Source organism: Rhinatrema bivittatum, chromosome 3, assembly GCF_901001135.1.
Source record: "Rhinatrema bivittatum chromosome 3, aRhiBiv1.1, whole genome shotgun sequence".
Taxonomy (NCBI): Eukaryota; Metazoa; Chordata; class Amphibia; order Gymnophiona; family Rhinatrematidae; genus Rhinatrema; species Rhinatrema bivittatum.
Genome location: NC_042617.1, coordinates 273156329 through 273171243, shown reverse-complemented (window position 1 = coordinate 273171243; position 14915 = coordinate 273156329). Strand labels below are relative to the sequence as shown.

Sequence of the window (14915 nt, the reverse complement as noted above, 5' to 3'; positions counted from 1 at the left end):
GAAGTACCTGAAAACAGAATATAAATCAAAATAAATACCACCCTGCACCTGTGGATATTCTGTTCATTTAAGCTCAGAAGTTCAGGGAGAAACAATTCTAATGTTTTTTTCTTTTTCCTTCTTTATAGCAAAAAGCCAAAGATAACAGGGCAGCACATCGTATCAGCAAGGTGCAAAAGGTACATGAGTAGGAGCTGAATCCTGTGTTTGTGTATAACAATCTGTCAGCACTTGCTGCTGCTATTTGTCTGTGTGATTTTAACCATGGCCGATGCAAGAGTATTCAGCGCCCTAAGCATACTTTCAGTCATGCATTCCTCTCCTCCATCTTTCCTATTGGTGGTAGCTCTGCACAGTGCTTCCTCCTTCCTGCAGTAGTGGTTCCAGCACAGTACTCCTTTCTTTGGCAGTATTTGCTTCAGCATGGCACAGCACCCCTCTACTCCTTGCACTGGCTGGATTTTGCTGCCGCCCCTAAAATGTTGACACTCTAGGCGACAGCTTAGTTGGCCTAATGGAAGCATTGGTCTTAATTTTTAACAGTCTGTCAGTGCTTGCTGCTGATTCTTGTGTATCTGTGTTAGTTTTTGTCACCACTTCATTTTATTTTTCATACAGCAGGCAGAGAACCAGATCAACAAGCAGTCCAAAGGTGAAGGGGGACGGAAAGCAGAGAGGCCATCTCTTCACCTCCGAATTCCCCCTCAAATGGGGCCCCAGTCTGGTCCCCCACAAACCCCTCCCATGACAGAGCTGGCAGCCAGTATACCCATGGGGCAGTCTGTCTTTAACACCAGCTCCAGTTTGTCTACCTCGTCCGATAGGTTCATGAAACGTTCCTCCACTGGTATGGCTGGAGCCGAAATACCCAGTGACTCTTTCAAGCCTCCCCCACAGTCCCCTGCTCAAGTGCCTTCAAATGACCCCTTTGGAAATGCTCCCACTTTTCCCTCAGAGTCCCATTTCCAGTCTTCCTTGGGTCAGAGTCCAGCCTCCAGTGGCTTCCAGACTTACTCCTCGACTGGACCCTCGCTTTTTCCAAGCTCACGGTCTGCGATTCAGGCCATGGAGTTCCATTCTACATCCCCTGGGACCCCAAGACAGCCCTCCACGTCGGACCCCTTCTTCAAACCCCGTTATTCAGGTGGGTCATTGGACAATTTGGAAGTTCCTGGGAGCCCTGGGTCCAGACCATCCCCACTGGGGGATTGTGGGTCAAAGCCTGTTGAGCCCTTGATGTCACCCACACATTATGGGGAGCAGAAGAAGACCATGGACAGTATCCTGATGCATATAAAGAAGGAGGATGTGGGCCTGCAAGCAAAGCATGATGTGGGAGTGATGTCTCCTGGATTTGTGCAAGGGGTAGGCTTTGCAGACTCCCCATCTAACCCTCCCCTTGGGATGGAGATGAAATGTGCCACTAGCATCTTCAAAGCACCTTTAACCCCACGGGTTCCTCAGGTAGAGCCACACAGTCCAGCTCCAATACAGAGGTCACAGGAGCCTCATGGGTCAACTCAGGCTGCCTCGCCACAACAGCACCCTGAAGTCTACAGGCAGTCCCCTTCTCTTCCTTTCTCTGACCCATATGTGCCACCCACTGACAGCAACTGCGCTCCTCCTAGATCACTCCTTTCAGACCCTTATTCTCGAGTACCTGCTAGTCCACAATCTCAGGCTAGCTCTCATTCACCTGTGACCCCCAGGCCACTGTCCAGTGAGGCTGTATGTCAGTCCCCAGTTACTCCCCGTTTTCAGTCCCCGGACTCTTATTCCAGGCCCCCCTCACGTCCTCAATCCCGAGACCCCTTTTCTCCACTGCATAAACCCCCAAGGCCTCAAATGGCAGAGTCAGTCTTCAGACCTGTACAGATCTATAACTCCCCAGGTAGCAGTGTGGGGTTCCAGCAGGGCCTGCCCCCAACACAGCCAGGAGAATCCCATTGCAAAGTGCCTGCCAGCCCACAACAGGCTTCTTATGCTAGGTCTCCAGGATCTGGTGTGTTCCCTGGCACCCAGGGCCAGCTGTGCTTCACTTTTCCTCAGTCTCCTGCAGAATCTGCTAAGGGCTCTCCCTCCCACCAGCCCAGCCTCCCTCAGTCTCATGGAATGAACAGCCATTTCACGCCTACACAGCCTATGAACAAACTGCAGAGCAGCAGCTACTCTTCCTCCTCTCCTAGATTCCAACAGGCTGGCAGTCCTGGGTCAGAAAACTACAGTCTGTCCCCACTGCGGCCTCCCTCTGTGCTTCAGCAGGATGGGCCCTATCTTGGTCACAACTCTGGACAGCGTACAGGGATCCCATCACCAGCAGAGAAGAGAGAAGAAGTGTCTGGTCACTCCAGTCCCCTGGCAGCCCCTACCAGGGAGGTGTCTGAACTACAGGGGACTCCAGAAACTCCACTCAGCAGCATCAATCAGACAGAACTGGAGAAGCAGAGGCAGGTAAGGGCAGCATATTTCCAGTGAAGGTTTGAACAGATTGGAATCTTGGCTAAGCACTGTAGCATGTTTAAGTGGAATGGAAGCCTGGGCTAGTAGTCACTTCACTGCAGCTACTATTTCTCCAAGGATCCAGGCCATGTTTTATTTTTCCTGTTTGATATTTCTCCCAGGACAAGCAGAATAGTAGTCCTCACATATGGGTGACATCATCAGATGGAGCCCTGTCACGGAAAACTTTTGTCAAAGTTTTTAGAACTTTGAATGTCACACTGAACATGCCCAGCATGCCACCAACCCCACAGCCAGCAGCCTTTTTTTCCGCACAGCAGTTGCCTCGTGGTTTAGGAGCTCAGTGAGAAATTTCTCACAACTTTCCTCACGGAACTATTTGAAGTTTATCTTCTTAAAAAATCCCTCATTGGGGTCCCCCATCAGGCTCTGTTCTCTCTGATGGCTCGGTAAGTGTGTTTTCCAGTACTTGCGGTCGGTTCCCGGTGGCTTACCGCTTCAGTGCTGACTGCGCCCCTGCCAAATTTTAACAGGGCGACCGGGTTTAAGAAATGCCCCGAGTGTCCGAGGACCATGTCCATAATGGACCCACATGAAGCCTATGTTTTGAGCTTAGACCTCTTGCACGACGTTCGTCGATCTCCTAGTTGTGCACAAATGACCCAAAAGGCCGTCGCACTCACCTGGACAAAATGGAGCAGTTGTTTGCTTCAAAACATACTGCTCCATCGACTCCAGTTCGCGTGCCATCACCCGTGGAGGGTCCTTCGATCTCTGAGACAATTTGCCAGGAGCACCGTGAACAGGGTGACCGTCCGTCACAGACTTCATCAAGGACATCAGCGTCATCGTCCTCTGTGCCGGGGAAAGGCCGAGGGAAACATTGACACAGGCACCGGGCATCCCTGACCAGTGCTGGCACAGATACCGCAGCGGCATTGACTTCCATCGAGCTGCCTGCGAAGAGGGCCTGGTGAGAGGAGCCCCCATACGCCTACCCTAGGCGTTCCCCACCAATACCGGTGCCAGGCACAGAGCTTCCACGGGGCCCGGAAGGAATTGGACCGCATGGTCCAAGAGGCAGTGCTGAAAGCCTTACAAGGCTTCCAGTTGCCATTGGCGCCGTCCCCCATTCCGGCCCCAGAACTGGCTTCCTTGATGGCACCACTCCTCGAGTGCCTTGATACTCATCTATGCCTTATTGACTTCTCTGCCAATGGATATGATGGCATCGAGTCATCCATCGAGGCCTCCGCAGGTCCCGATTCCTCTTGGTTCCTCTTGAGGAGGAAGGATCCATTCCCAGCCACGTCCCTCCACGGGAACTGTCCATGCTGGAGCCCATACCAGGGCCATCGTGGCTACTGGTGCCCAAGCGCACCTCATCTGCCCCGATGCCGGCCCCGATTCCGTGGATGCCGTCCCGCCCTCTCGGCTTTGGCATGCTTCCTCCATCGGGAGCTCCACTGGGAGAAGGAGAGAGTCCCTATAATCCATGGGATGATGCATCCTCAGATGATTCATCACAGACATCCGAGGACTTGCTCTCAGAGCCTTCACTGCCGGAGGAAAAGCGAAGATCTCCTCCAGAAGACCTCTCCTTTGCCAGTTTTGTCAGAGATGTCTGAGACTATGCCTTTTACACTGGTGTCACAGGAGGATGCTCGCCATAAAATGTTGGAGGTCTTACAATTTGTAGGTGCTCCAAAAGAAATAATGGCAATACCGGTACATGAAGTTCTTTTGGATCTCATGCGCACTGCCTGTGGGAACGTCCAGGTACGGTACTCCCAGTCAATAAAAAAAATAGATGCTACCTACCTGGTTCAACAAGCCCCAGGTTTTCAGAAAAGCCAGCTGCCCCACCACTCTGTAGTTGTGGAATCAGCTCAGAAAAAGGCTAAACGATCACGTCCACATTCCTCTGCTCTTCCCGGCAAGGAACAGAAAGCATTGGATGCGTTGGGACGAAGAATTTTCCAAAGATCCATGTTAATATCGCAAATTTTGCAGCATATCAACTATACATGACCCAATATAATAGAAATCTCTGGAAACAAGTCCAGGAGATTGCGGAGACATTACCACATCAACAACATGAAGCCTTGTTCTCCATCCTACAAAAAGGAATGGAAGCAGGTAAACCTGAAGTCAGAGCTGCCTACAATTCTTTTGAAATAGCATCCAGAATCTCGACAGCAGGCATGTGCTAGACGCTGGGCCTGGTTTAAGGCCTCAGACCTACGCCCAGAAGTGCAGGACAAACTGGCAGATCTACCGTGTACCAGAGACAACCTGTTCGGTGATAAGATCCAGGACGCAGTGGCCCAGTTAAAGGACTATCATGAGACCCTAAGCCAGTTGTCAACTGTCTCCTCAGATGTTCTCTTCATAACCCGCAGAGCCACACATAGAGAACCCAAGAAAAAATTCTACAGGCCACGCAGATATTACCCTCCTACGTCCCGTGCATGACTGGCTCAGGCACCTCAGAGAGGGGACATGCATGCCAAACTAGAACATCTAGACCACAGCCAGCTCCACAAGCTGGCCCCGCGTCTGGATTTTGACTCTTTTCAGAGAGCAGCAGCCATATTCCAGTGGGGGGCCGCCTGTGTCACTTTGCAACAAATTGGCATCCAATCACCACGGATCAGTGGGTACTGTCCATTGTAACCCACGGTTTCCATCTAAATTTTTCAAAAACACCCCCGGCCTTCCCACCCATTCCATCCTGGAGCTGGGACGACCACACAGGGAAACTCGAGTCAGAGCTCTCAACCCTTCTGTCGGTCAGAGCCGTGAAACCGGTTCCACCGAATCAGCAGGGAAAATGGTTCTACTCCAGATATTTCTTAATTCCAAAAAAAAGACCAGCAGCCTCCAGCCAATTCTGGACCTCCATCCCTTGAATACATTTCTTCGCAAGGAACGGTTCAGGATGGTATCCCTGGGCACCATGCTTCCTCTGCTTCAACAAGGGGATTGGCTCTGCTCTCTGGACCTGCAAGACGCATACGCCCATATTGCGATATCCCCGCCACATCGCAAATATCAATACAAAGTACTACTATGCGGCCTAGCCTTGGCGCCTCGAGTCTTTACGAAGTGCCTGGCAGTTGTGGCTGCGCAGTTACACAGCAAAGGCGTACACGTTTTCCATACCTGGACAACTGGCTCATAAAAAGCCAGTTCAAAACAAGGAACTCTCGACTCCCTCGGTCTCACCATAAGGCTTCTAAACTCATTGGGATTTCTAATAAATTACCCCAAATCCCAATTGACACGGTCTCATCTTCTCTCCTTTATAGGAGCCAGACCTAGATACGACACTGTCCAGAGCATTCTTACCTAAAGACCGTGCGATTACGCTGTCCAGCCTTGTCAGCTTTATCCGCCGTCGAAAAAAAGCCTCAGCTGGTCAGCTACTCAGGTTGCTCGGCCACATGGCATCAACAGTCCATGTCACCCCTATGGCACACATGGCCATGAGAGTGACCCAATGGACTCTGAAATCCCAGTGGTGACAAGCTACTCAGCCGCTGTCGTCCCTGGTACACATAACCAGCCAGCTTTGTCTGTCCCTTGCCTGGTGGACACAAAAAAGCCAACTTACAAGTGGGTCTTCCTTTCCAGCATCCGGCTCCTTAGGTAACCTTAATTATGTACGCCTCCAATCTAGGTTGGGGAGCCCATGTCCAAGGCTTTCAAACTCAAGGGACTTGGACAAAAGCCGAAGCGACTCATCAAATCAACTTTCTGGAGCTTCAAGCGTTGCAGTACGCCCTTTATGCATTTCAGGATTACCTGATTCAAACAGACAACCAAGTTGCAATGTGGTACCTGAACAAACGGGGGCACGGGCTCTTATCTGCTTTGCCAGGAGGTGGCGCAGATTTAGGCCTGGGCCCTGTTGCATTCCATTCTCCCTGGAACAAAGGCCTGCTTTATGCGCATCCTCTGATTCCGCTAATAAGCAAGACTCGTGAAGCTACAACAGGACTGGGGCTTAATGATTCTCATAGCCCCGTATTGGCTGTGCCAAATTTGGTTTCTCATACTGTGCAACCTTTCTGTCCAGGCCCCCATTCGCCTGGGCATGTCGCCCAACCTCATAACACAGAATCACGGCAAGTTAAGTCAACCGAACCTCCAGTCCCACGCTCCGACGGCCAGGATGTTGAAAGGATGATGATACAACCACTCAACCTTTCAAGTGACACATGTCAAGTCCTAGTAGCTTCACGGAAGCCTTCCATGGGGAAATCCTACCGCTCTAAATGGAAGAGATTTACCTTGTGGTGCGTACAGAAGGGCTTGGATCCCTTTTCTTGCCCCACATCGAGTCTGTTAGATTCTCTCTGGCACCTCTTGGGAATCTGGTCTCCAGACATCTACCTGCGTGCACCTTAGTGCCATCTCTGCTTACCGTCAAGGAATAGGGGATGCCCCGATAACGGCTCAACCCTGGTGAGTCGCCTCATGAGAGGCTTAGTACAGCTTAAGTCTCCTCTACGGCCACCGGTCGTGGCATGGGACCTCAATGTCGTACTCGCACAGCTCATGCACACTCCTTTTGAGCCCATGCACTCCTGCGAACTCAGATACCTTACATGGAATGTACTTTTCCTAGGAGCCAGCACGTCTGCTCGCAAGGTAAGTGAGTAACAGGCCCTTGTGACCTAGTCACCCTACACAAGGTTCCTCCGTGACTGGGTGGTTCTCCGTACTCACCCTAAATTCCTTCCTAAGGTGGTAACTGATTTCCATTTAAATCAGTCCATACTCTTGCCCACTTTCTTTCCAAGACCTCATGCTCACCCAGATGAGCGAGCACTCCACCGCACTACAGCCCACAGGAAGTCCACCCAACTCCTTGCCTCTTTTGATAAGAACAAACTTGGGAATGTGGTGGGCAAGCAAACACTGTCAAACTGGTTGGCAGACTGCATCGCATTCTGTTACTAGCAAGCACGCCTTGCACTGCAGGGACAAGCGAAGGCACACTCAGTCAGAGCAATGGCAACGTCAGTAGCGTACACTACCGTTCAGTACCGATTGTTGACATCTGCAGAGCTGCGACATGGAGCTCTCTCCACACCTCTCCACACCTACTCTCCACTCTCCACTCTCTCCACACCTTCTCTCCACTCTCTCCACACCTACTGTCTGGACAAGGCTGGGCAACAGGATTCCGTCTTTGGCCAGTCTGTCCTAAGAAAAATTTGTTTCTAGTGTAGGAACCCAGTTCATCCTACCTCGACCCGCTGTGAATTCAGGCTGCCTCATTCTTGCCAACAGCACCACAGTTGTGCCTGATGCACATGTTCGGTGCTGCTTGGCCTCATACGTATGACTCAGCCTATAGCCATATGTGAGGACTACATCCTGCTTGTCCTGGGAGAAAGCAGAGTTGCTTACCTGTAACAGGTGTTCTCCCAGGACAGCAGGATGTTAGTCTCACGAAATCCGCCCGCCACCCCGCGGAGTTGCGTTTGCTTACGTTTTATTATTTTATTTTTTGCTTGTACTTTTGCTACAAATGAGACTGAAGGGGGACCCTTACTGGCTGCAGGGTTGGTGGCATGCTGGGCATGCTCAGTGTGCCAGTCAAAGTTCTAGAAACTTTGACAAAAGTATTCCGTAACAGGGCTCCATCTGATGATGTCACCCATATGTGAGGACTAACATCCTGCTGTCCTGGGAGAACACCTGTTATAGGTAAGCAACTCTGCTTTCTGTGTTCCTGATTTTTCCCATCCTGGTCATGGGATGTGATGCTTCCCCTAAAATGGCTTTTTTTGGCCCTGCAGTTTTCTTCAGCTTTACTTAGATTATGGCACCATGAGCCATCTTTCATAGCTACCTGAGTATTTTTCCCCCTACTTTATAACCTCCCCCATGCGCGCACACTCTAGCACAGCCATTGCAACCTTTGTTCAGGGATCTCAAACTATGGTGCTATATGGAACCTGGTACAGGTGAATCCTAAGTCTGACCAGTAGGTAGCACTATTGTGCAATGGCTGTGATTAGTGCTTCCACTGCATGTCCGGCCCTGGTGGGCCCAGGAATCAAACCCAGGTCTCCCTGGGATGGCCTGACATGACAAGCTATTTCCCAGATCAGTCCAGACTCCTGGGTTTTGAACCCCTGCCACCAGATTGAAACAGATATTTTTATTGAAACTGCTATATAACAGTGTGTGCTACCTGCAGTCTCAGTATTTTTCTGCCTCCAGCAGATGGTAGGGATGCACCTGCAGTCTTAGTTTTTTTGTTAGTTTAGCTAGATTTTTCGCATCTTTTTTCTGTCGGGTTGCTTCCTGAGGTATTAGGCACCTTCGTGGGTCATCCCTCAGTCGAAGTCAGGCGTCCGGGGGGTTGGACACCCCTGTCTGTGTCTCGCCCGCATCCACTTGGGTGGTGCAGTTCATGGCTCCTGGCTCTCACCCCCGAGGCTGGGTGGAAGCTGCTTCCTTGATCCCCTGCATTTTGGACTCAGTAAAGTTTTCTGTGTAAAAAAAAAAAAAAAGTTTGCTTTCTGCTTTCAGTCCAGCAGGAAAGGAATCTGTTGCAGGGGGTCGTCCTTCCGGCTGGTCAGGGAGTGTGCCAGCTTCCTTTCCTTTCCTCAGCCTCTGGGGCTCCGGGTGGCTTCAGGAGGGATGGGGTGAGTGTTGTTTATTTTACCTTGCTGTTGGTGCAGCTCAGACGGAACAGCAGCGCGGCGGGGCGGTAACAGACAGGCCTGCTGTTTTTTCTTCACTCAGCCGGCAGCGCGCGCTTTTGGCGTTCTGGCCCTTCCCCCCACTCAGCCTAAGAGACCGCGTGGCGGCGCGACCCTTGCAGAATTTGTTTTTCCTTTGCCGGCAGCATCTATCCCGGCCTCCATTCTCCTCTCTCAGCCTTATCACCGCGTGGCTGCCCGGTGATTGAGTCCCCGTTCCAATTCAGCTGCCTGCCGCGTGTGTGGGGCGTGCGGACAGTCATTGGAGGCCTCCCTCTGGCCGGATGGCGCCTCGGGGATGGGAGGGATTGTCGGGGCCGGTGTCCCCTCCCCATGGGGGAGGAGCCTTTCGCCGTGAGTTGCTGGGGGGTGGGATCCCCTCCTGTTTTGGCACCCGTGGGGCAGGATGTCTCTGTGAGGGCAGCTGATGCGGACGAGCTTTACCCCTCGGAGAGGGAGGGGGAATCCGGATGGGGTTTCCCCTGAGTTTATCTTGCTAGATACCAGGCTTTCCTTGCCAGGAAGCAGGGGGTGCTTAAGAAGTCCGGCCTGCTGCTTGTTCTCGCGGAACCATCTGTGAAGAGACGTCGACCCATGGAACAGCTCTCCTGCGGGATAGATGATGGTTCCCAGAGGCTAACAGGGTCTAGCCCTGGCGTCTGCCTCAGAGTCCTGATCTGGGGGACATCGATCCGGCGGACACGGATGTGGATGATCTACCGTCCGCGGAGGGCAATGAATCCCCACGTGGTCCGTCTTTTTAAGCTCGATGAATTGCAGCCAGTTATTCCCCAGGTATTCGAGTTAATCCGGTTGTCGATGGCATACGCGGGCGACCTACGCCTTTCCCGCTGCCTAAGAAGGTCCGCAAGCTGGTGACCCGCGAATGGGATTCTCCGGACTCGGGATTGAAGGTGGGCAGAGCTGTGGCAAAGCTGTGCCCTCTTTCGGCGGATGTTTGGGAGCTGCTGAAGATTCCAAAGGCGGACGTGGCGGTATCGGCAGTGACTAAGAAGACCACTATTCCGGTGGCGGGGGCTGCCGCCTTGAAAGACATGCAGAACCGCAAGCTGGAGATCCAGTTGAAGTGAGTCTTTGAAGTGTCTGCTTTGAGTCTTCGGGCGGCGATTTGCGCTAGCCTTAGACAGAGGGCGTGTCTGTGTTGGGTTCATGGATCACACATGTGGCAGATGCACTTTACGACCTGGTGCGCTTTATGACCTGGTGCGAACCTCGGCGCGAAGCATGGTTTTTGTGGTGGCGGCTCGTCGCCTGCTTTGGCTGCTTAATTGGTCAGCAGATTTGTCCTCTGAATCTCAGCTGTGTAACCTCCCGTTCAAGAGTAAAATCCTGTTCAAGGAGGAACTTGCTCAGTTGGTGAAATTGCTCGGAGAATCCAAGGGCAATAAGTTGCCAGATAGGTCTACCAGGAAGGCCTTTCCTTCTAGGACTCGTTTTTGAGATTCATGCCGTTTTCGATCCGGCAAATATTCCTTGTCATCCACGCCCAAACAGACTCCAGGTCGCCAGCAGTCCTTTCGAGGTGATCATCACTTGGGTCACCTCGGGACAGATGTCAGTAAGACCTTTCAACGAAGCCACGAGTCCCCTTTCCGTCGTCGAAGCTGTCTGAGGCAGATTATCCAACTTTTACACGGAGTGGGCAAGGATTACCTCAGACTGCTGGGTTTTGGAGGCGATCAGAGACTGACACACTCCGGAGTTCTCCCGTCCCGTGCGGGGAGGTGTTTGTGGAGTCCCGCGTGGTCTCTCGCATCAAACAGGATGCGGTGCGGAGACCCTGTGGCGCCTCATCGATCTCCAGGCCTTTGTCCCAGTGCTGGAGGCAGAACAGGGTTGGGGACGTTACTCGTTCTACTTTGTGGTTCCCAAGAAGGAGGGCATGTTCCGTCCCATCCTCGATCTCCAGAAGGGGAACCGTTGTCTTCGAATACCTCGTTTTCGCATGGAGACACTGCGGTCGGTAATGGCGGCTGTCCAAACAGGGGAGGTCCTAGCATCTCTGGATCTCACGGAAGCATATCTACATATTCCAATCCGGCTGAGTCACCAGGAGTTTCCCCGCTTCAAGGTTTTGGGGCAACACTTCTGGTTTTGAGCCTTTCCATTTGGTCTCGCATCGGCTCCCCGAACATTCACCAAAGTTATGGTGGTGGTAGCGGCCTTCCTTCGCAAGGAAGGGATTCTCGTCCATCCGTACCGGGACGACTGGCTGATTCGTGCCAAGTCATGGGAGGACTGCGAAAGATCAGTTCACATGGTAATGTTCAGTTTACGGTCTCTCAGGTGGGTCATCAATGTGCAGAAGAGTCACCTGGAACACACCCAGCGATGATTTACTTGGGTGCACGGTTCGATACCTTATACGGCAGAGTCTTTCTGGCGTCGGTCCGGGTGGTGAAGTTGCAGAGCCAGATCCAGGCGCTTCTGCTCAGGAAATATCTCACTGTATGGTATCATCTGCAAGTGCTGGGCTCCATGGATTCCACCTTGGACTTGGTCCCGTGGGCGTTCTCTCACTTGCGGCCGTTGCAGCGGGCTCTGTTGTCACAGAGTTCGGTGTCGGAACAGTTCCACCCCCTGTTGGCTCTGCTTCCTGAGTCCAGACTCAGTCTGTCGTGGTGGCTTTCGCGCAACAATCTGGAAAGGGGGGTGGACTTGGAACCGCCGAATTAGCTGATAGTCTCCACTGATGCCAGCTTGGCCGGTTGGGGAGCAGTGTTCGCGACAAATCTGCTCAAGGTCTTTGGTCTCCAACGGGAAGGCTCATGGTCCATCATTCAGCTCGAGACGGGTGTCCGCCTTGCCCTGCAAGCTTTCCTACCCTGGATTCAACGCAGAATGGTTCGAGTTTTCTCCGACAATGTGACGTCAGTGGCTTACATCAGCTGTCAGGGCGGGATGAGAAGCTCTGCGGTAGCGCTCGAAGCGTGTCTCCTGTTCGCCTGGGCAGAGCGTCATCTCGGGGGAATTGCCACGTCCCATGGCGCCGGAGTGGAGAACATGCAGGCAGATTTTCTCAGCAGACAATTTGACCATACAAAGTTGAATGTTTCTTCAGCTGTCGAAGAGAACAAGGCTCTGTGGGGCTCGAAACTCTGGCGTGCCCCTGGCCAATGGGGATCCTGCTCTATGCTTTCCCTCCCTGGCCTCTCATCGGCCGGATTCTCCTTCGTATAGAACTCCATCTAGGCAGGGTGGTTCTAGTGGCTCCAGAGTGGCCGCGTAGCCCATGGTTCGCGGATCTGATTCGCTTGACCCTGGAGGGTCCTTTGCAGCTGGCTCATCTCCAACGTCTACTTCGACAATGTCCTATATTTTCAGATCGGGAGTATCGCTTCTTTCTCACAGCTTGGCTTTTGAGAGGCGATGTTTACGCTTGAGCAGTTATTCAGAGCAGGTTATTCCCACTCTCCTGCAGGCGAGACATCTGACCCAATTCTATGGCCTATGTGAGAGTCTGGAAGCTTCTTGAGGCTTGGAGTCACCAGCGTCTTTGTGATCCTTTAACAGTCGAGGTCCCTTTGGTTCTTGATTTTCTGCAGCAGGGGCTTGCTAAGAGTTTAGCGTTCAATTCCGTTCGGGTTCAAGTTGCAGCCCTAGGTACCTTGCGGGGAAAGTGTGCGGGCTGCTCACTTGGGGCACACCTGGACATTGTTCGGTTTCTCAAAGGGGTTAAGCATTTGTGGCCTCCGGTCTGTGCGGTGTGTCCAGATTGGAGTTTAAATCTCGTACTGCGTGTGCTGTGTGATGCTCCCTTCGATCCTCTCCACAGGTCCTCCCTGAAGGATCTGACATTGAGGACAGTATTTTTAGTGGCCATTTGTTTGGCGTGTCGGATATCAGAATGGCAGGCCCTGTCGTGTCGGGACCCTTTTTCTTCGGATCCACGACGATAGGGTGACTTTACACACTGTGCCTTCCTTTGTTCCTATGTAGTTTCGGCCTTCCATGTCAATCAGACGGTGGACCTGCCGGGATTTCCCCAGTGGTCTCGGGGGTCGCCTCAGGACAAAGATCTTAATCTTTTGGATGTGCGCCGGGTCTTATTGCATTATCTGGAGGTTACCAATGACTTCCGACATTCCAATCATTTGTTCATTCTCTTTGGTGATAAAAAGAAAGGAGACAAGGCGTCTAAAGCAACCATTTCTCGTTGGATTAAAGAGCCTATTTCGTCGGCCTACATAGTCCGTGGACACCAAGTGCCTTTGGATCTCAGGGCTCATTCCACCAGAGCCCAGGCTACCTCTTGGGCAGAGTGTCAGTTACTGTCGCCACAGGAGATCTGTCGGGCGGCGGTGTGGTCCTCTTTACATACGTTACTATGTTTTATCAATGGGACGTCAAGGCTTCTGATGATTCCTCCTTTGGTGAAAGAGTTCTGCGTGCGGGTCTTTCGGGTTCCCGCCCAGTGTAGGGTGGCTTGGGTACATCCCACTTCTCTGGACTGATCCTGGTATATACTTGGAAAAAAAATTGGTTCTTACCTGCTAATTTTCATTCCAGTAGTACCTAGGATCAGTCCAGCGGCCCGCCCCTTCCTTCAGATACCGAAAGACTGTTGACTAGCTTTTGCTTGTGTTTCCCAGAGCTCCTTTTTGGCAGAATTTGTATGTTGGAGCACTTTTTAGCAGTTAATTTGCTTAAGTGTTTTATTGGGGCGAAAAGAGGGACAGTGGTTTTCATTCCTTCACCCAGTAGTATTTGTGTTTTGGCTTGGGTACAGGTCAATACTGAGGGACTGCAGGTGGCACTCTTGTATATATGGCAGTGCCCAAAGTTTTGCTCTCTGACTCCAACTGCTGGTAGGGATACATAACCCAATTCTCTGGACTGATCCTAGGTACTACTGGAACAAAAATTAGCAGGTAAGAACCAATTTTCTTGTCTGGGGGGGGGAAGAAAGGAGAAATTAGAAGATTTAGAAGATCTCAAAGGGAGCCACCCAGGGAGTTATAAGGTCCTGGTGAGGCTATCCTCCCTGGTTGAGGCAGACAAGCTGGGGGCGGTTTGATGACCTTTTTTTTTTTTTTTTTTATCTCGCTCTAGTTACCATGGGGCTGACATCTGGTGGTCCAGATCCCTCAGCTCACAGGAAGCAGCGCGGTGAGCTGCTTACGATCCTGTCTGCTCCATCAAGGACGCAGGGAGTTATTTTATTTGGCTTCTATTGGTTTGCTGGTAAAGTTTGCTGGTAAAATTGAAAAAAGAGGTGATTCTTAGTTTTATTTCTCTGCCGGCCTTTTCTGCTTACTTCGGGGGCTCAGGACAGGTGACTGAGGGGTTGTGGTTCAACAGGCAGGTCTCCTGGCATTAGTAATTTATAGCCTGAGGTCAAAGGTGCAGCTTCCAGTCCTAAGCGTGTGTTTGAGCCATTCCGCGTGTTTCGCTATATCAGGCCTGCAGGCGGTCGAGTTCGTGGCTCAACTGAAAAGGTTTTATGTGCCGAGTGTTCTGCTAGTGGGGAAGGCTTGTCGAAAGTGCTCTCTCCTTGGATTTTCGCTGCATCTTTTGTGCGCCATGCCAGATCTGCTCTTGAGGCCTCTTTTCAGCGTGGTGGTGGCTGGATGCTTCCACACAGTCTCCCATGGTTTTGGGGGAGCCTGAGCCTTCTCCACGTCTGTCTCGAGTTGCTATGGGTCCTGGGATGGATCAGGACAATTTGGATAGGGAAGATTTCCCTCTGGATAAGGGGCCCGTGGATGT

The 14915-nt window shown here is 51.9% G+C and overlaps 1 protein-coding gene across 7 annotated transcripts in view; it reads left to right on the top strand.

The window, feature by feature from the left end:
* Positions 1 to 14915, top strand: part of KMT2D (lysine methyltransferase 2D) — a 610975-nt gene that overhangs the window by 253932 nt on the left and 342128 nt on the right. For all 7 annotated transcript variants that reach the window (XM_029594656.1, XM_029594657.1, XM_029594655.1 and 4 more), the window contains 2 exons: positions 129 to 179; positions 619 to 2451. In XM_029594656.1, coding sequence (XP_029450516.1) covers positions 129 to 179; positions 619 to 2451 — 1884 coding nt within the window. The remainder of the gene's footprint in view (positions 1 to 128; positions 180 to 618; positions 2452 to 14915) is intronic.